Genomic DNA, 21,178 nt, shown 5'->3' with positions numbered 1-21,178 from the left:
TATAAGAAAATCTCTCAACACTCTTGCCAGTGAGGGGATTCCATGACACACTGTTCCTCAGCAGCAGAAATGACTGCAACCTACTGAGTGCAGACGGAGAGAGCTCCTGGCCGAAGCAGTCACAGTGCACACAAACCTGCAGGTTAGGGGACTGAAGGTCAGAAGTCACCAGAGAGTGGTTGAAGTGATAGAGAGCAGCAGCAAACTCTTCATCTGATGAACCTTGAAGACAAGAGGGAGAACCAATTATTGAGCATCTACTTGACACGTCGCACCACCCTGCAACAGCCAAACTCCACCAGGAAAAATCCGCCAGGCGGGTTTCCTGTCTACTGACCCTTCAGTCCATCTTTGTCCACCTCCTTAATGATACTGGCCAGGGTGGCCATATGGTGCTCTGAAAGAGATACACTCAGATAGTTTCGGATAAAATTGTTTCGAGAGTTCAGCATGGAAGAGGTGATGAAGTTCAAAATGTTGGAAGCCAGACCTAAGAACTAAACAGAAGACAAAAAAGCTCGTATCAGGGTCACAAGCCCAGAGCTCCCACAAATCCTAAATACAAATAGAAAAGCAAAACACACCCATAGGTCTCATGTAATAAACACAATGAATTAAAGAATTAGATTTTAAATCAGCTACAGTGGAACTAAGTTTAATTATGATAGTCTCTCCCATGTGATTCTACCAGTTACAGAAGATGGCATGCTATTTAATAATACAACAGACTTCAAGAAATACTGGACAAACTTCCAAACAGGAAGTCTTCCAAGAGGACTTCCAAATAGACAGACTCATTTCTTTCACTCCTCTAAGGTCCTGTATTTGTCTAGCTCTCAGATATTACTGATATATTCAATTCTGAAGCCAAATTATCATTACACACATTTGGAATTTCCAGGTCTTTACTTCTCTATTAAAATTAAATTATTGTGTGAATGTTTTACATCCACGTACGTGACTAGACTAAGCTGTATGAGAGCAAAGACTCTGCCTGGCTTGCTTACTGATACAGCTCCTGAGGAGCGGCTGACACACAGCACGTCAGTAAGTGCTGGCTGAATGAAGAGTCCGCCATCATTTATGACGTACCAGACCTAAGCTAAGGGCTCTTCACTTCTCCACAACACTCTCAGAGGAGGTACAATCACTCCCATCCAACAGGAGACAAAACTGAGGCTTGGAGAAATTCAGATTCTCGCCCAAAGCCGTAAAGCCAGTGAGTCACAGAAGCAGGACTCAGCCTCACTTTCATCCAACTCCAAAGGCTCAATCAGAAAAACCACCACCAGGAGTACAAGAGGTGTTTTATCAAACATAATCAATACACTTAAGTCCTAAGTAAAAATACCTTTAAACATTAGCTATCCAATGTACAAAATGTTTTTGTTCAAATGATCTGCTTCTCACATCCCTTCTCCCCATTCCTTAACATCCAAAATCCACTTCTTACCAACTCAGGATCTTTGCGGCTAGCCAGAATGTTGCCTTTCTCACCAGGGGCCTGCTTACTCGGGCTCTTAACTCGAGGTGAGCTTTCCAGCGGAGGGGGTGGGGGAGGAGGCGGAGGTGCCACTTTCTCTTTACTGGGGGAGATGGTCTCTTCAAACCATTGCCCCAGAATAGGCTCACTGTCATCATCTGAACAGAGAAAGAGAAAAGTAACAAAAATTACACTTTAAAAAATTTTTTTAGTACATCTGCTTTGTAAAAGTGCCCGAGTCAAAAAGAACATCAGGTATCTAGATTATACTAGTAGTTACACAGTTGCATAAACCTGTCAAATGCATCTAAATATATACGTAAAATGGAAGTATTTTATTGTATGTAAATTATACTTCAATAAAACTGGTATTTTTTTTAAAAAAAGAGCCCAATGAAGGAAGAGAAACCACTGCACAGTATTTTACTGGCAACAAGCCAAACATTTTCAGGAGCAAATTTTTACCTGCCTACCAATTATAAGCCCCAAGGTAAGAACTGTACCTTTTGCAATATCAGACCTTGCTCCCACATACCTGATTATAAAGAATCTGAGATATTTATCTTATTCAATCTCTCAATCTCTCTCCAAATCAAGGCAGGAAGGAATGTTAGTGTCACCACAACAGAACCTGGTGTTTCTTTCTCTACACTTCCCCAAGCCACAAATCTAAGACAACAGCCAAACCTTCGCTGAGAAGTCAGAGCAGCGTTCTCAAAATGGGTCAGCACAAAAAGAAACAGCAACAACTGAGATGTATTTTGATTTGGGAGGGAAAGAAATGAAAAGCAATCTGAGCTTTGCTTCTGGGCAATCTTCAACAGCTCCATTTACTCTTGAAAAACCTGTCATCGTTAAGTGCACGTAAAGTCACGATGCACGCTGGGCAGGCGAAAGAACACGGAGACTAGAAAGCTAAAGGAATCTCCTGGGAAACGTCCTGCTACATGCTGCAGCTTGTCCTCTGGGAGAGAGAGGAGAGGTGTCTACCTTGGCTGCTGTCCTCCTCCGTGCTGCTGAAATCATCCTCGTAGTAGGTGTTTGAGTCAGTAGAGGCACTGGCATCGCTGCTCATGGAGCCCTTCCTCTGACGCTGCAGGACACATGCCTGGGAAAACAGCAAGGTTTCTGTAACTGATGATCACAAGAATGGAGCCATCCCATTTCCTCCCATTTACCACATAAAAAGTTTTCTCTGTGTCCTCTTCTTTTTTCTAAATCCAAGAAGTACCTCTCCTAACAGCTCGCTTCAGGACTCTCATAGTTTTATCTTACAAAAGCACTCCAAAACCAGCAATATGGACAAGAACTGAAAAAGGATTGCTTCCAGTGTCCCCTATGTTTCTACCTCAGCATGCCAACTGTCACAAATCACCAAGTAGCTGCATGTATCACAATGCTGATAATGAATAACTAATTCAAATGTCTGGAATCATTTCAGAGCTTTTCTCGTTTTTAAATCCTTGACCACAAATATTGAGTTTATAAAGATCACAGTGAACAGTCTTACTCATTTTGACAAAGTTATATAAGATCTCCCACATGTATTTACCTATATACACATATATATTTAACTGAACCACTTTGTTGTACACCTGAAACTAGACTTCAATTTTGAAAAAAAGAAAAAAGATCTTCCAAATTATCAATGGCATGATCCCACCCACCTTTCTGTAGGAAGTTGAGAGTAATGTCAACAGCAGGTTCGTCAGTGGGACAGAGTCAATCAGCCGCTGAATCCTCTGTATGGAGGTGCTCTGAGCCATAATACTCAGGACTGCCGGCGGACCATCTGCCTCCCAACCCTGAAGGTAATGACATCAAAAGAGAATTAATGTTACAGCTCAGCAGGAAATAACAACCTGATCTGATGGCTCAAGCTGGCTTGCCCAGAAATGGAGCCAGCAGTCAATGTGCTGACTCCCTGAGTACAATCCCTTACCTTGTGCAGAGCCTCCACTTGCAGGTCTTGAAAGAGAGATGTTAACAGCTTGACAGCATGGTTTGCCAGTATTACTGAGAGCACCCCAAATCCCTGATGCCTACACAAAGGAAAAGGAAAACATAAACCTTAAGATAACTCACAACAAATTACAATCTCGGAAACCATGGATCTTGCCATTTTAGGGTCCTAGACCCATTTCAGAATCTATGAACCTTTCCAGGGGGTGGGGGGTGGCGATCACAAAAACACACAAAATCTGCATATAATTTCAGAAGCTCACAATATCCCTGAAGCCCATCTACAGAATGCTTAAGGATTCACAGGCTTCAGGTTAAGAACTCCAGGACTAGAAGGAACTCTTCTAAATCCATGGAATTTTGGAATTTAAACTGTCAATTCAAAGCTATTGGTTATGTGAAGAAACCAACAAATGTTTGTTGAACTTTTTAAAAGTCATTCTTTTCAGATGAAAAAGGTTAAAAATTAGCAACTTCTACAAAATATCTGGGCACAAACCAAAGAGAATAAAAACAAAGGTTTACATTAAATCTGAGTAAAACTTTCTCTTTCCAAATGACCACATGACAAAGGGTTAGTAAATCTAACATACAACAAACTCATGTAAATCAATAAGAAAAAAGGACAAAGACCAAAGAGAAAACTGAGGCAAAGGATACAGACAGTGTGGAAATGACCAGTCACACTAGTAATCAACAAAATACAAACAGCAATACAGAAACATCTTTCTCCTCCAAGATGAGCAAGCATGAAGACTAGTGATACCCACTGTCAAAAAGGCCCTGGGGAAATGGGCACCTGCACACACTACTGGTAGGAATCCACATCAGAGCAGTTTAGCAAAACATTTCAAGTTTTTAAATGTGTGCCCTTTATCCTAACAATTATACTTCTAGAAATTTACCCTAAGGGGATAACTGAACAAGTTCACAAGGACTTATATTTTAGAAGGTTCATCAAAGCACAGTTTATCAAAACAAGAAATCTGGAGTAACCTAAATAAGTGTTCAATAAATTAGTTAACTATGGTGTATTTACATGGTGGAATACTGTCAGTCATTAAAAACATTTTTAACATTAAAAATCAAATCTACTATCGTGCCACTGTAAAGATGCCTACAATATTTTGTAACAGTGGTCCTATTTTTGTAAACATATTTGTTTAACATATGTGCACAGAAAAATGTCTGGAAGAATGTTTACCAATTTGGGTGGTAGAATTTCAGATGATTTTTTGCCTTTCTTATGGTTTGTAACCTACACAATTGTACATCTATTCCTTTTAAATCTCAAGAAACTACAGCCATTTTTAAAATGTCACTACTACTCCTAAGGACATAGCCTTTGGCATTCTCCCATTTCCCTCTGCAATGCCAGAGTGTGAAGACAGACACTCAAAATTCACAAACCACTGTTCTCTCTGGAACGTGCTTACCTCCTTATTTTGCCTACTGTCTACTGCCTACCATCCCAACGCCTATTTCAGATTTCAGTTCAGTTAACACTTCCTCAGGGAAGCCTGCCTTGATTACTCTAACCAGATCAAACGCCCCTATTGTAATACTCTCTAGATACAATTTGACATATATTTGCATGAATATCAATGTCTTATGTCTCTGGAATGTTATCTATCTTTATTATTCATTAAAGCATTCCAGAACTAACACAGAGTCTGGGACAGAGAAGGTACTGAATAATCTGCTGAGTAAGGTCCAGAATTTGACTTCCTCTTTGAACTCCAGACTCACATACCCAACTGCGTACTCAACATATAGAGATTTGACAGTCATCTCAAACTCAGCATGGCCCAGATTAAATTCTTTATTTCTTCCCCTTCCTGCCACCCAATCTACTCCTAAACTGCTGTTTCCTATCCCAGTAAATTACACAACCCAGGTGCTCACACCAAAAAATTCTGACGCGTTTTTCACGCTCAACCTCCAAGCCATCAGCAAATCCTGTCAGCTATACCTTCAAAACATATTCTGATTTGACCTCTTCTCCCTGCCTTTACCACCACCAACCCTATTCCAAGTCCCCTTCATCTCCTATTTCTAGTAATTCATTAGCTTCCTAACTGTTCTCTCTCCCTCTTGCCTTACAACCTTGCAGTCCATTCTCCACACAGCAGCTGGGTTCTTACGTCACTAATAAATCAGATTATTATCACTCGCCTCTTGAAAACCCTGTAACAGCTACTGATTACAGTTGGCTCTAGGTGATCTGGGCCCTGGCCACCTCTCTGACCTAATTTTTGACCCCTCTCCCTCCTTGATTTCTCTACTCTAGCCACAGTGACCTTGCTGATTCTTAAAAATGCCAATCAAACTTCCACCTCAAAACCTAAACAAATCTACCCCAAATATCTGCACAGCTCACTGTCACTTCATGTGTGTTCTCTGTATCTCGTCTTCAGAGCCCTTTCCTGACCATGCTAACTAAAATAACAGCCCTCGCCACTCTCTAACCCCTGTTTGGCTTATTTTCCTTCACAACACTCATAAACGATAATCTATTATGAATTTACTAATGTATTTGTTCACTATTGCTCTAGCTAGAAAATAAACTCCATAAAGGTGAGGGGACTGCTTTGATTAGTGCTGTGCCCTCAAGGCCTGCACAGAGCCTAGCAGCACATGGTAGGGACTAAAAAAAGTAAAATAAAATCCAGAAATGACTGGGCCTAGAAAATAAAACTTTGAACAACACAGAAGTCATCTTTCTCACTTCCTTCCTGGCAAGCAAGGCTTTTTGTCCATACTTCATCGAAACAGTAGTGAATGTTTCAGGAAGTAAGCCAGGAGGACCTGTCAGAATCCTCACTTTACAGGTTAAACACCCAAGTGAATAACCAACTCCAAGTCAAATGAGCCTATTCCACAAAATAGAAGCATTTTTTCTGATGTGAACCTCACAGAAGTCCTAAAATACATATTACACAGATATTTTCTTCCTCTCAGAGAGAAGGAAACAAGATCACAGACAATGAGTGATTTACCCCACATCACACAGCTATGACATAGAGATAGTAAACTATGACCATCATCTTAGTTGTTAAATTCAACTAGCTGGAGGCAAATTCTTCAACTGACATAGAGATGAAAGGAGCTCCCATCAATATAAAATGGCAGGAAAACACAACATGAGCAGCAATCAAGCAGACACATACCCTTTTCCAGGCCCCAGTTTCGGAGAGCCCACTCCCTCTTTTGTACGAGAAAGGATGTCTCTCACTCGAAGTGCGGCCAGCGGATCTTTCTCTTTCCCCTTATCAGCCAAGGCAGTAGGACTGAGGTTCAATATGAGGAAAAGGCTATTTAACAAACACCAGGCACCCAGCAATTGGAAGTTCTGATAGTGCTGTTGAAAAAGGCACAAGAAATAAACATAAACAGATTTTAAAGGCTACACATCTTAGAGACTGATCAGGGGAAGGTATAGCTCATTGGCAGAATGCATGTCTAGCATGCATGAGGTCCTAGGTTCAATCCCCAGTACCTCCATTAAAAGAAATAACTAATTAAAACTGGGGAGGGGTGTGAGTAGAGCACAGTGGTACCACACATGCCTAGCATGCATGAGGTCCTCGATTCAATCCACAGTACATTCATTTAAAAACAAACAAAGGGAGACTATATGTATGTGAGACGGGAACACAGCAGAGATCAGCTTCTTACCTCACCACCAGCCCGGCGGGAACTGCTAATTGCTTGTCCAATCATGTCATAGATTTCAAGCTGTCCAAAATCAAACACACACAAAAATCTGAGCAAGCTGATATAGTTCATTACAAATGCTAAATCCTATCCAAATCAATTTAACCTGAAGAGTTAAGTATCCTCGAAGCCACTTCCAATGATACGACTTCCCTTCATCTTCACATGACGCTCTCTCTCCATTCAGCTCACATGCCACCTTGTCAGAGATGCTCCCCACCCAGTCTAAAGCAGCACACCCAGGACCGCATCAGAGCCCTTCCTATCACATCCGTTCATCCTACCCACTTATCACCAACTGAAACTATCGTATGCCTCCATTAAAAGTACACTGACACAAAGTAAGCCCTCAAATGTATTTGTTGATTTAATGATTCATTTTTCACAAAGTCTATTGCCACCACAAAACTGTAGCGCTTTCTGCAGCCAACCAATCTGCCAAAAAAGAAACTAAATGCCTACCTCTGAGACCTACTGCCTAAGGGTATGGGGTATGTGGAACACTCCACGTCCTTCCCTCTAACAAGGAAGAAAATGGAACTGGCCACATTCCCTCATCCGAATAACCAAGGCTCCCGCATCCCCAGAGCCGTAGCTTACACATTTCTGGACAATCGTAGCTGCATCACTCTCATAGTCTTCTTCTTTGGAGCTCGTGGACCCTGTCCGCACTTGCTGGGCACTACCCACATGAAGGATGGCCATGCAAGTTGCCACACTCACACCTGAAAAAAAAAAGATGCACACATTCCAAGAAGCTGAAACACAAAAACACAACCCACCCACAAGCAATTTGAGGATTTGATTACTGAAAGTAAACTCCATAAGGGCAAGACAAAATATAGTGTTACCATATGATCCAGCCATCACACTCCTAGGTATTTACCCAAATGAGCTGAAAACTTCCATCCACACAAAAATCTGCACACAAGTATTGTAGCTTTATTCGTAATTGCCAACAAATGGAAGCAATCAAGATGTCCTTTGATAGGTGAATCAGTAAACAAATTGTAGTATATCCATACAAGGACTATCATTCAACAATAAAGAGATGAGCTTCTAAGCCACAAAAGGACACAGAGGAACCTTAAATGTATACAGTTGGCCCTGCACATCTGCATGCTCCACATCTGGAGATTTGATCCAACTGGTGAAATCTGTGGATGCAGAACCTGCAGATGCTGAGGGCCGACTGTACTACACCATTTTACATAACGGACTCGAGCATTCACGGATTTTGATACCTGCAAGGCATCCTGAAACCCCGTCTCCAAGCAAAAGAAGCCAGTCTGAAAAGGCTACAAACTTTATAGTTGATTCTAACTAGTCACATTCTGGGAAAGGTAACTACGGACACAGTAAAAGATCAGTGGTTTCCAGGGGTTAGGGTTGGGGGTAGGAGAGAGGGATTACCATGTGGAACACTGTGGATTTCAGGGGCAGTGAAAATATTGTGTCTGACACAGTGATGGTTACGTGATACTGTGCGTTTGTCAAAACCCACAGAGCTGTACAACACAAATAAGGAGCCCTAATGTAAACTATGGACATCAGTTAGTAATAATGCTATCAATATCGGTTCATCAATTACAACAAACGTGTCATATTAATGCAATACGTTAATAAGGAAAACTATGTGCAGGGAAGAGAACATATGGGAACTCTGTACCATCTGCTTAATTTTCCTGTAAACCTGAAACTTCTTTAAAAATGGAATCTATTAATTTTAAAATATGTACTAAGATTTTTAAGATGATGGGAAAAAAATCCCCCAATTAGGATTTCTCAGCAACATCAAAGCTAAATCCCTTTCTTTAAATCAAATCCCACAAATGATCAGATTTTAACAACAAACCAAGCATGGGCTCTTTGAACAACTAAGAATTTTTAAGTAATCTTTAATCCTTGTCAATTATGTACACTGAGAGCCTTGTGATATTCAAGAAATTCTGTGAAAATTGAAATTAATAAATCCCAAATCTAAAACTTCAAAAATCAAAGACAGAGAGCTAGGAAATAAATGTGAGAAATAGGCTTGGAGAGCACGCACTGCCACACGTGTCCTGGGCTCTCCCTTCCCACTGTAGCCGCTCTAGCTCTGGCCCCTCACATGTCTTGCCTGAGTGGCTGTAAACTTCTCCTAACAGGTCGTCCAGCCTCCCAAATTCCCCCACACCAATACCCTGCATATTACAGCTTGAATGTGCTTCCTAAAGTATCTCTCAGATCATATCACACTTCAGAGTCTTTAATGGTCTCTATGGCTACAGGATATGGTCCAAATGACTTAAGACTGCCAAGCCCTGTGCAGCTGGGTCCTCCTTCCTTTCCAGGTATACAACACCCACTAACCTCTCTCTCTCTCTCTCTCTCTCTCACACACACACACACACACACACACAGTATGTTCCCCCAAACTCTAGCATTCTTTAATTCTAGAGTTTTTTAGGTCCTGCTTTTGCCTCTGCCTAGGGATAGCCAAGCTGAAATGCTATCTACCCTCCAAGACACATCAACAGAACTCCTTAGTGACTACTGCCTTCTCCGATTGAAAGTGCCTTTATCTTTATATTCCTATTTGCACAGAGATGTTTAAAATAAAGCTATTCAAAGAAATGATTAACTTCATCAATTTCTTTGTGCTCCAAAGTTCCGGTTTCCAAGACTGTTCAAATCCCTACTCACAAAACCCAGTAAACAGCGGAAATAGTTATACCTCCCAAGACATACCAGGACTATAGCATTTAAAACTAAGGATCAGTAATTGGGTTAAAAAGTCATTGTAACAATAACTTAAAAGAGAGTAAACACCAGCTGTCAGGCCCCACTTCCATGGCAGCATAATTAACAGGAAGAGAGGGGATTTTGTGGGAGCAGGAAGAAAAGACTTTGTATTTATCAATATAAACAGATACCACCTGTTCCATGAAGCCCTCCTCAAACCTACTCCCACAGCAAGACTCAACCTCTCCCTTCTTTGTGTGCCCATCATATTCTACACTTCCCTTACTGCCTTATCACCTTCTGTCTTACATTATACAATACAGTCCTCTCATTCTAGAATGCTCAGATACAGGCTCCTTGAGGGCAGGGATTACATACTGCTTATCTCAATATCCCAAGAGCACTTGGCATTTTGCTTTTTACACAGTAGACACTACGTGCACATACTATGAAACTCAAATATGCACATATGCCAGCAGTTGAACAATAAGGCAATTTACAAGATTCCTACTGAGACCTCATTTCACCTCTACGAGATATAAGATGATCCTTGGGGGAAGGGACTAAGTAAAGGGGGAGAGAGTACTCAGAAGGACCTCATGGTTTCTGGAAAGTATAATCCTGCTTGACTGAGAAAGTGAGATCAGATGTGAATAATTTCGCACCTGCATACAAACAGCTTAGGCTGAGGACTGTCACATCCTGCAGACGAGAAGGATTGAGAGGTTCCAGCACAGGTAGAGAAAGGGTATCCAATGCCATGGTTACATCGATCACCAGTGAATGAAAACTGGAACACAACAGAAGAGAAGATTAACAAAAGTGTCTCGCTGAATGACTTGCTTCTATAATCTAACAGCTAAAGAAAGTCAGCATGCCAGAGAAATGAACTAGCTTCTCTCTTTTTGAGAGCAGCATCAAAATATAAATCATATGCACCCTGGAGCACCTTACCCATTACGAACAGCAGTGGCATCTGCTACTGTTGCAGGCATGATGAAGAAGGAATTGGCTAACACTGCATCTTGAAACCGATTGATGTAGCGGAGGAAATACGGCAGGTTCAAACACACGCGCAGTAGCTTCTCGGAGCCACCTGAATTAATGAAAAGGCTCAACCTTACAAACAGGTTTCTGTCTGCTGCTTGATTCTTTTCCACTCAAGTGGTTTTTCAAAGCAGAGAAACCAGCCTTCTGACAACAATTAAGAGTCTCACCAAGCTCCTGAAGACTAGCCACATTCTGAGCTATGAACACATTCTTGGTTTTGATAGCAGAGGCCTGATCTGTGGATGACTGCTCATCACTTTCTCCTTCCGCCTGAAGAGAAACAAAGGATGTGAAAGGCCAACCAAGATACTATCATCTCTTGAATGATGCCCTCAAGCTCAGAACCAAACCAACGGTCCAAACTCAGCAGCAGCTCCATGGATACTCTTCAGACTCCCCAGTTAATGAGGGTGGAATTCCTCCCTAATGTTGGGGAGGACAAGTTATTTTCCCAAGAGGAGGGGAAAATACATAGTTTTAAAATATGTATATTCTGTAACTAGTATAAAGTGATGTCTTTAACAGGCAAGAGCACATGCTCTGTATATCTGCCTATTTGCAATTGAGAAATGATAGAAGAATGATCATCAAAATATTAATGACTAGACAGAAGACACTGGGTGAGTGTTACAGACTTTGGGTTTGTATTCAACTTTTTTCTTACCACAGGCATGTTTATCATTTTATATTTTAAATATAAAATGTTAGCTATTTTTTCCTAGTATCATCATCTTAAACTCCACAGGATGAGGCCATTTGGCTGAAGTAACTCACTGGAGCCTGTGGACCTACGGGCGATGATGCTACAGTCCTAGGGTTGAAAACTGATGTCAGCTGGTTCACAAAATTCATCTGGACCTCCTTCTGCCTCAGCTCTGGGCTTACTGGTGAGGCCATCTCTTTCTGATCTTCCACTACAAAAAACAAAAGCAAGAGAAGAGATGAGGGGAGTGCCCCTACACGGCAAAAAAGGAAAAAGCTGGCCAGGGAAGTGGGCACTCTCACCATCTGAGAGCGTCTTCACCGTCTGTGGCAGCTTGGCCGATTTCATCATTGCTGTAAACGTGATAATTTCAGTTCTGTCCAGTCGGCTACAGCCAGTGCAAAGGCCCTTGATGAGGAGAATCAAGTGTTTCTGAAAAGAAAACAAATTCAAGTAAGTCTTTTAGAAGAGCCTACTCTTCTGATACTCAGGAACTGCAAATCAGGAAAAAAACACTAAAGCAGAGACTGCAAGCTGTTGGTCCTCAGACCATACTGCTTACAAATTTGTCCTAATGGTCTCACTGTGTTCTTTTTGTTGTTGTTGTCTTAATCTGAAGTTATGGCCAACCTTTTAAAACACAGAAGGTTTAACACACAAATCCAGACTTCCTGTCTCTCTCAGTAATTCACAAGGTAGACTCACTTCGAGTCTCCTGAGTGGCAACAATCAGCTAGAGCCAAGTAGTGACTGGCCCCTTTATAGCTAAGTCATGCACCCGCCTCAGCTACCATTGACTCATTTTATGTTACTTGCCTGGCCCCCACAGGCATATAACTGCAATCCTTGAAAAGGCCTCTGCAGCCCTCTGTACCAGAGGTTGGCAAACCATCACCCCAGTTCAGCCCACTGCCTGGTTTTGTAAATGAAGTTGACTAGACCACAGCTATGCTCGTCCATTTATGTATTGTCTGCAGCTGCTTTCACACTACAAAGCAGAGTTTAAAAGGCAGAGACTAGCTGCAACAGGGGCTGGACGGTCAGCAAATCATTTACTATCTGGCCTATTACAGAAAAAGTTTACCAACCCCTGCCCTATGGCATCCCTTCTCCATCATTCCACTAGCCAGTCACAAGGCCGACCTTAAAGTAAGGGCCAGAAAGGGGCCCATCACACTTACCTGGGACACAGCACAAGCCTCATCTGGATTCTCCAGACGTAAGAGAGAAAACTCAATCAGGACTTTACAGGCTGCTGCCACCGACTGAAGTTGGTTCCGGGGAACTGAGAAAGTAATAAGCTTTACTTAACCCCACACTGCTAAACTCACTTCAGCCTCACAGTCCACAAGTCAAAAAAAAAAACCAGTACTGAGCCCCGTAAGTCCAACATTCCCAATAGCATTCTATGATAATAATTATCCAGAACCAACAACCCAACAGGCAACTAAAGGCATCTTGGCATTGATAGCCATCAATTGCTCATAGATCAACTTAAAGATAATTATAATATGAAGTACATCACAGTGAGTACCAAGCACTTCAAATATATTAACCCCCTTAACCCTTAAATCAATTCTATGAGGTAAGTATTACTGTTACCCATTCCTCTCCCTTTTTTTAAAGGATAAGGAAATTAAACCACAGAGGGGTTTAAATGACTTGCCCAAAGTCACATATCTATAGAGTCAAATCCAGGAAGCCTGACTCTGAAGTTCATGCTCTTCTTAACCACTAGAGTATACAACCTCTCCTTTCCCTTTTTGCAACAGGCTTCCTACTCAAAGTTTCCCCAAGCTAAGTGATTCTACACAAGCAGTCAATGACTATGACAAACAGCACTGGACACTGAAAGATTACTCAGCAACCCTGTAACTTCCTTTCACTTCACTTGCTTAGCAAACTATTTAAGTAAACAAATAATTAGAATTCTTCAGAACTATGAGTTAGGATGTTTTTTAAAAAGTGAAAATGCAAAATTTCAGAAATAGTGGAAAGTAAGGGCTTGGTCACTTTGGGGACAGAAAAGTTTAAAAGATGGGGAACTGAAGTTGAAATTCCTTCACATAGCAGAGAACACGAAAGAAAAATTTAATTTCTCACCAAAACCAAATCAAGAATAGAGCCTTGGGTAGTGGCTGCTAACCCCAGGTCAGTATCCACCTAATCCCCCAACTCCCACTCCCTGAAATTAGCACACTAGTAGTCACGTGTGTGAAGGCAATAAAATGCTTTCGATTTAAAAGGCAAGGTTAACTTAATGGGTTATGAAATAGATGTCCAAATCAAACAGTTTTTAAATCCTTTCTGCTTGGCCTAGGTAAAGGAACGTCAAGCGCCTTATCAGATAGACAGTTGTCTCCACTCTTGGATGAACCTGAAACAGACTTCATTAACAACTTGTTCAGACACCCTAACAAGAGGATACACAATCCCCCCATTCACAAGCCCTTATAAGCGAGTAACAAGAGAGGAATACTTACTAAGGCTACAAACTGTTGTAATATAGTGCGTGGAAAGTGCAACGAAAGATGAGTAGAATGGCTCGTACTGCTTCTCATGGTGCAGGATTTCTGATTCACTGCAAAGAAAATAATTCAGCCAACATTCACTTAGTGCTTACTATATGCCAGATACCCTACCTCTTAATAGGCATTACCTTACTTAACCCCTGCAGCAATCCTGCTTGGTAGGCACTGCTATCACCCCTAAATTCAAGCTGAGAAAGTGAAGCTTAGAGAATGAAAAGTAAGTGCCTTGATCAAGGTATCAGGCTTAGTTAAGTGGCAATGGTTAACAAACAAGAGAACCAAACTCACTTAGAATTAATGTCAAGTTAAAAAAACAACAGGATACCACTCTGTCCTATATTACAGATTGGCAAAGACCAAAAGCTAATTATGCCACGTGCTGGCCAAAAGCAGGTAGAGCAGAGCATTCAAAACACTGTTAGCGGAACACAGACTATAGCAACCCATTCTGAAAACCAAAGAAGGCCAGTTCATAATGCAACAACATTAGAAAAATCAACAACTCAAGGGAATAGATCATCTGATGGGTCTAGAAACCAAAATTTAGGTACCAGAGTTCTCCATTTCTTTCCCAACTCCCACAGGATACAACTAGACCATAGCAAAATGATTTTTAACCACATCCCTTATCCTTAGCTAAGGAAATGCCCTCTTCAGTGAAAATCTGGAGCCCAACTAGGTTTAAAAGCTGGATACATTTATATTATTCTATTAAGTCAGATGCTAGTCAGCAATCCAAGAAACGAGAAGGCAAAGAAAACACTAAAATGTACCTTATTAAATGGAAAGAGGAGAGCAATGTAGCTAAATAGTTTCCTCAGTAAGTTAATTCTCCACCAAGAACTATCACCCAAGGAAGGGAAATGTAAACAGTCAGGACTCTGTCCACTTGCCAAATCAACACAGGAGCCAAAAAACACAAGTTCAACATTTGGAAGGTGCCAATGTTAAGTGCTGAATCACCTCAAACAGCAGCACTTAAAAGCCTGGCATTGCCAACTCTTTGCTATTTGGGGATTTATCAAGGATAAACAGGTATTTATCAAAGATCAGTTCCTTATCTTGGAATAACTCCCTCACCAAGAAAAAAAATATTTAGGCAGCACCTTAGTATTTATTTATTTATGTGCAAGGACATTCCTGCCCACCAATCATCATTTCTCCCTATTTGTCAAATGGACAAGAAGAAGGAAATAAAAACCCTTACAGAGCAAGCAGTACTCAAAGTTTCCGGGGGCCATCACATTGGTAAGGGTCACATCCATTCAGCAGAGAACTCCCTGCCCCACCGCTTCTATCTCGTATGCATGGTTGTTCCTTCATTCCCACCCTTACACTTTAGTATTCATTGCTCTAAAGTTTCCCTACTCTGTAATTTGATAGATTTTTACTACATATTCACCTTCTCTGCTTTACTTCAAAACTTTAGAGCTGCTTACTCCCATGTTTTTCAGCTGAACAGGTTTACCAAAACTAAGAGAAAAACTGCCCATCCAAAAGATGAACTTATTCCCATCCAGATAACAAAATATTTGTAAAATATAGGACTAAACTCATTTAATTGCCTGGTTCAATGTTGCCACACTGTGATTTAACAAACTCTACTTCCTATCCTAGAAATACATTAACCACCTTATTCCAACCAAGAAACAAGGAGAACGCCTTTTGGGGAAAGATAGAGATTGGTAATAGAAAAAAATGGAGCAGTCTTGAGCTCCACTTACCATCTGCTTAGGGCAACGAAGGATAAACCTGGGGAAATTAGTTTTAAAAAGATGTGTAGGAGAGAGTAGACAGGTGGACATGTGGCTCAAAGGACAATGTCCTATCTCTTGATTCTAAAGAAACAAGTGTGTGTATGAGTAACCTGATGAAGGTGTGCTACCTTGCTTCCTTACACCACCCTCGTTCCCCAAGAACATGACAGACACCAAGACACCAGAGGATGCAAAGAAATGGAACAAGGGAACAAAGGGCAAGATGTTAGGTAAAAAGAGGAAGAATGAAGAAGCTGACGGCAAATACAACACAGAGGAAGAAAAATAAGGAGACTTAAAGGAAAAAAAAAAATCTCACCCCTAGGCAGTCAAGCTATTTTCCTCAAATAACTGCTTATCCTAACAAACTCTGCAACAAAAGGATCACAGAGCCTGAAACACTGCTGAAAAGACAAGGAATCTGAAGCGTTCATAGTCCATACAAAATAAACGCAAGGCAGAGCAGAAAGGGAAACAACAGCTAAGCAGCCAGGTCAGAGAAATCCAATTTGACATGTAACTGAAAAAGAACTGGCAAGGGTCTAGAAATATCTAGGCTTTTTAGGAAGAGGCAGAAATCTGAGAGGGCAAAATAAAAGATGAAGGATTCACTTCCCTTCTCCCTCTTAGATAACATACTACTCATATCTTTTCTGTAAACTGTGGAAACTCCACAAAGCCCTTTCCCCTTATCAGAATCATAAACTCCCGAGTACAGAATCCATCATGCTTACTTGTTTCAAGACACTTGCAATCATGAAACCTGTAAGCATAATGAATACATTATATTCATTTGAAAAATACATACTTATTGAACATCTGCTGTGTCACAGGGTATTTAATACACGTTAACTAAAGAACTGAGAGTTTTCACATACATCCCTCACAGTCTTGACAAACCTGTGTGGAATGTGACACTAAGACATGGAAACATTACCCAATCTCACAACTACACTCATCATTTGGTGGCTGGGTTTTTTTTTGTTTTTGTTTTTTTTTCCCTGTAGGTCAATCACAGACTTACGTCCTACAGCAAAAAAACTCAACCAGTCATGGCATTGGTACATCCCTCTTTCCCTTTCAAGGTTTTTAGGAAATGACTCGATTTTTAATGGGGAAGTTGCAACAGCTTCTGTCTTCCCAAGCAGGTCTCTCAGGCCTAATTTTATCAAACAGCTGGGAGGCAGAGACTCAAGGAGGCTTATCATTAAGAAAGCCAGGACAGACTGGGAAGGACTGGCTTGGGAAACACACTTTTTTTTTTTTTTTAAATCTACAAAGACTCAGTCAAATTGTTCAGTGACAACCACATTCACCAACATATGTTGCACAGTTAAAAAAGGAATTCTATATTGGATGGTATATAAGGCTACATTCAGCAATTATACTAATTAAGCTCACATACGGCATGTGCTCCATTAAGCTAATTCGAGCTTCATTTCTGGTCTAGAAAAATAATGGTGTTTAAAAGATTTCCAGTCTTTACTACTAAAAGACATGCTAGCAACAGGTAGTAGAAATGAAGTTACCTTTAAGTAAACTCAGATATCTTCTTCTCTTAAAAATCTAATGACACTTTTGAGAGTACGCTTCCCAGTTTACCCATGTTAATCTATCCCTCCTTTGTTTCAATTTGGTTATAAAGTCAAACTTAACAAACAGGGTCTGGATTTAGGAATTATCTACTTTTTATTCAAACCCAAAGGTCAATTTCAAGTGTAAAAGTATGAAAAAACAGACAGAAAGTAGACTAGAATGGTGGAGTACTGAGAGAGGAGGGCACGTGGCATAGTCTCCTAAAGTCAAAAAGGGAGGAATTCAATGGACGAGCAGGCCACTGGATAGGGAGTAAGAGTTGGCATGATGAAGCCAGGGCATGAAAAAGGGAAGCAGAGGGTAGCAGACTGCAACAGAAAAATAGGTCCCTGGAGGCAAGGAAGAAAAACCTTAGAAGCATAACAACAGAAAGAAACACAGGAACCACAGGAGATGGGAGCAGCCATCACAGAGTTAAAGTAACAGCCTAGGCACCTAAACCTTTATTAACTACAAAACGAAGTGAACTATAGCATCTGCGTAGTGCTGGCTCTAACCTGGTCCTGTACTCAGTGGCCATAACTTAATGTTCAAGAAATAATTCCACAATTCTGCCACCCTTATTTCATTTTTTTTTTGAAAGGCAAATAAAATTTCTGAGAAACAGAATACTGGTAGTAGGGTATGGATTTCTGCACTCCAAACCAGGGGCTGGCAAACTACAGGCTGCAGGTCAAATCTAGCCAGTCATCTATCTTCGTACGGCCCATATTTAAGGATGGTTGTTACATTTGTTTTTATGGCTAAAAAAAAAAGAAAAAGAAGTATATTTTGTAACATGTAAACTCACATTTCAGTGCCCGTAAAAAGAATTCTGGAACACAGCCACGCCCATTCATTTAGTAGCGTATGTGGCTGCTTCCCCCTACAAGGGCTGAGCTGATGCATGCACACGACCCTGTACAGCCCGCAAATACTTACTCTCTCACCCTTTACAGAAAAAGTGTTCCAACTTCTGCTCTACACCAAACTGAACACTTGACATGTTTAGCTGTTTTAACTGTAAAAATCTTGTAAGCCAGGTATTTCTTCTCGAAATGTCTTCTGGAAATTACAGAACCATGTCACAGCAAACCATAAACAGTCCCATGAGTAAGAGTGTGAAGATATGTTATTGAGGGAGGGAGAGCGGAGGGAAGAGAAAGAGAGGAAGGGAATATGGTTTCTGGGGGAAAGTGATCTCTCAGACAATAAGTGCAACCTTAATAAGATCATACTGCTATCAGAGAGCCTGAAGAGGACATGTAACAGGATTCCAAAGCTGACTAAGCCGCAAAAACCACAACACAGACTTCAAGGATCTTGTCTTCCAATAAAAGTGCACTGGATGGATCTAGAGATGATCATACCAAGTGAAGTAAGTCAGACAGAGAAAGACAAACATTATACAATATAACTTACATGTAGAACCTTAAAAAAAAAAAAAAGATAAAAATACACTTATTTACAAAACAGTGAGAAACAGACTCACTGACACAGAAAACAAATTTATGGTTACCAAAGGGGAAAGAGAGGGAGAGATAAATTAGGAGTTTAGGATTAAAAGATACACACTACTACATATAAAACTGATAAACAACAAGGACCTACTGTATAGCACAGGGACCTACATTCAATATCTTAAAATATCCTATAATGGAAAAAAAAACTGAATATATATGTAACTGAATCACCTGAAACCAACACAACATTGTAAATCAACTGTACCTCAATTTTATAACATAAAAGAAAAAGAAAAAGTATGTTACTAAACAGCCATCAGTTTGTACTTCTTTTCTAAACCATGAAATGAGTTCTTACTAGTGTCTACAAGCAAAGGCAACCCTTGATTATCTTAGCTATACAGGGTGTAAAAGAGGCCCCTATCACTTACTGGCAAAATTTAAACATACTTTGATGTACTTGGTTTTGGCTCTTTCCACAGGTTGGAGGGAGTTGGTTAAGTATTATAGTTTAAAAGGTATGGGCCAGTGGGGAGGGTTAGCTTAGTGGTAGAACACATACTTAACATGCACGAGGTCCTGGGTTCAATCCCCAGTATCTCCATTAAAATAAAATAAATAAATAAGTTAAAAAAATTTTTTAATTAAAAGGCATAGGCCCATAATGTCAGATGTTTGGGACAGTGTTAACAAATGACTTTAAAACCTACACAGCTCATGTCCATGGAAATATAAAAGCAAACGTTCTAAAAAGAGTGGAATGCGATCCATTGTAAGTAGTGTGATGAGTGTATTTCAGGAAAAGTGCCACTAATCCAAATGTTTAAAACAGTTAAAAAGAGGCTACATAATTTGAGAGCAGTATCTTTGATATTTGTTTACATCTCCAGAAAATTCTTGGCTAAAAGATTAGATAGAAAAATCCATCTGTAAAGTTAACTGTGAAGTTACCAAACCCAACAATTATTTTATTATAATTATTTTTTAAAACCACATCCAAAGCATCACAAACCTAACAATAAACACCGTAATAAACAAACTTTTCAAACTACGGGTCTCCCTTGAGTAATAAACAGCAATTTCTAACCTTCTGGATAACATGAAGATGCACTCTTGTTGGCATGAAGCTAAAATAACCCAGTTAGCAATTTCAGACAGTTGCTGAAGTAAGGTTTGGCTAGAAAAATGAAAGTGAGATCGAAGGCATGCCTACCACTAAACTAATAAAAGACTGCTCTGCGCAAGGTAAGATAGGAAAAGGCAGGGGCTCTGGTATCATGGCCTCTAAGAACACAATTCTCACAATCTAAGAATCTCTGTATAAAAAGATAAAACCATGTAGCAACAAAAAAATAAACAGTCTCGTTGATAAGAGTCTGAAGATACTTTATTGAGAGGGAGACAGCCCAAGTACACTGTTTCAGTGGGGAAATGATCTCCCAGACTAACACACTGAAATGTTTTTAATCAGAGACCGTTACAGTAGCAATATACCATACGTGCAACCTGAAAAAGTCATCAATGGTAACCAGTGGCTTCAGTCACAGACTAGCACGTGCCCCCAGTGATTACAGCACCGCGGAGACCGTTATTAAATTATGTGGTAGAATTTAAACCCCGTGCTCCGCTCTGGCCCAAGCTAGAGGGGTAAGTGCGGGCGAGAAATGCAAACTCATCGGTGCTTTGACCTTAACACAGGGGCAGCCCCAGCGACATTCCTCTAAGAGCGCGATGCACCTCAAAATCATTCCCAAACCGGCCCAGCCACGCCCTCCCGAGAGAGCGTCCTCAAAAGTTTTGCTCGGGAGGGAAATTGAGGCACAGGGGATTTACCCAGGTTGGCGGAAGGAACGCCAGACAAGCCTTCGTCTCCCAGGGCCGGGGAACCCCGAAGCCGTGGCTGGGACCAGGGTTCCAGAGCGGCAGAAGGCAGCCTGAAAGCGGGTCCAGACCCTCTGGCACGACCTCCCCTCCCCCTCCCGGCGCCCGCCCGGCCGGGGCCGCCGCCCGGTACCTCTCGATGACTGAGGCCACCAGCTGCGGCAACTCCTTCATCTCGAAGGCGGAATAGGACGCGGATAGCAGGGGCCGCACAGCCACCTCCCAGCCCGGGGTCGTGTCTGACCCCGTTGCCGGGACCCCGGGCGCCGGCGCCGCAGCCGCCGCCTCTTCGCCGCCGCTCGTCGCCATCTTCCGTCGTACTACTGCGGCTC

At 41.2% G+C, this 21,178-nt stretch overlaps 1 protein-coding gene across 9 annotated transcripts in view; it reads right to left on the bottom strand.

Annotated features, from left to right (window-relative positions):
• UBR4 (ubiquitin protein ligase E3 component n-recognin 4) overlaps positions 1–21,178 on the bottom strand; it is a 122,423-nt gene extending 101,245 nt beyond the window's left edge. For 7 of the 9 annotated variants that reach the window (XM_031464202.2, XM_031464204.2, XM_031464208.2 and 4 more), the window contains exons 1-17: positions 20,980–21,177; positions 14,123–14,220; positions 12,821–12,924; positions 11,942–12,071; positions 11,711–11,850; positions 11,104–11,206; positions 10,841–10,982; positions 10,552–10,676; positions 7,763–7,887; positions 7,124–7,183; positions 6,616–6,806; positions 3,426–3,525; positions 3,151–3,288; positions 2,474–2,591; positions 1,454–1,641; positions 338–497; positions 137–222 (exon numbers count right to left, since the gene is read on the bottom strand). In XM_031464202.2, coding sequence (XP_031320062.2) covers positions 137–222; positions 338–497; positions 1,454–1,641; positions 2,474–2,591; positions 3,151–3,288; positions 3,426–3,525; positions 6,616–6,806; positions 7,124–7,183; positions 7,763–7,887; positions 10,552–10,676; positions 10,841–10,982; positions 11,104–11,206; positions 11,711–11,850; positions 11,942–12,071; positions 12,821–12,924; positions 14,123–14,220; positions 20,980–21,155 — 2,184 coding nt within the window. In that variant the 5' untranslated portion in view covers positions 21,156–21,177. Of the gene's footprint in view, positions 1–136; positions 223–337; positions 498–1,453; positions 1,642–2,473; positions 2,592–3,150; positions 3,289–3,425; positions 3,526–6,615; positions 6,807–7,123; positions 7,184–7,762; positions 7,888–10,551; positions 10,677–10,840; positions 10,983–11,103; positions 11,207–11,710; positions 11,851–11,941; positions 12,072–12,820; positions 12,925–14,122; positions 14,221–20,979 lie in introns of all 9 variants that reach the window. The other 2 variants (XM_031464203.2, XM_031464205.2) reach the window with 2 other exon arrangements.

This window comes from Camelus dromedarius, chromosome 14 (genome assembly GCF_036321535.1).
Source record: "Camelus dromedarius isolate mCamDro1 chromosome 14, mCamDro1.pat, whole genome shotgun sequence".
In the NCBI taxonomy this organism is placed as follows: domain Eukaryota; kingdom Metazoa; phylum Chordata; class Mammalia; order Artiodactyla; family Camelidae; genus Camelus; species Camelus dromedarius.
Note: the sequence above shows the minus strand (reverse complement) of the source record. Positions and strands in the feature narration are given on the sequence as shown.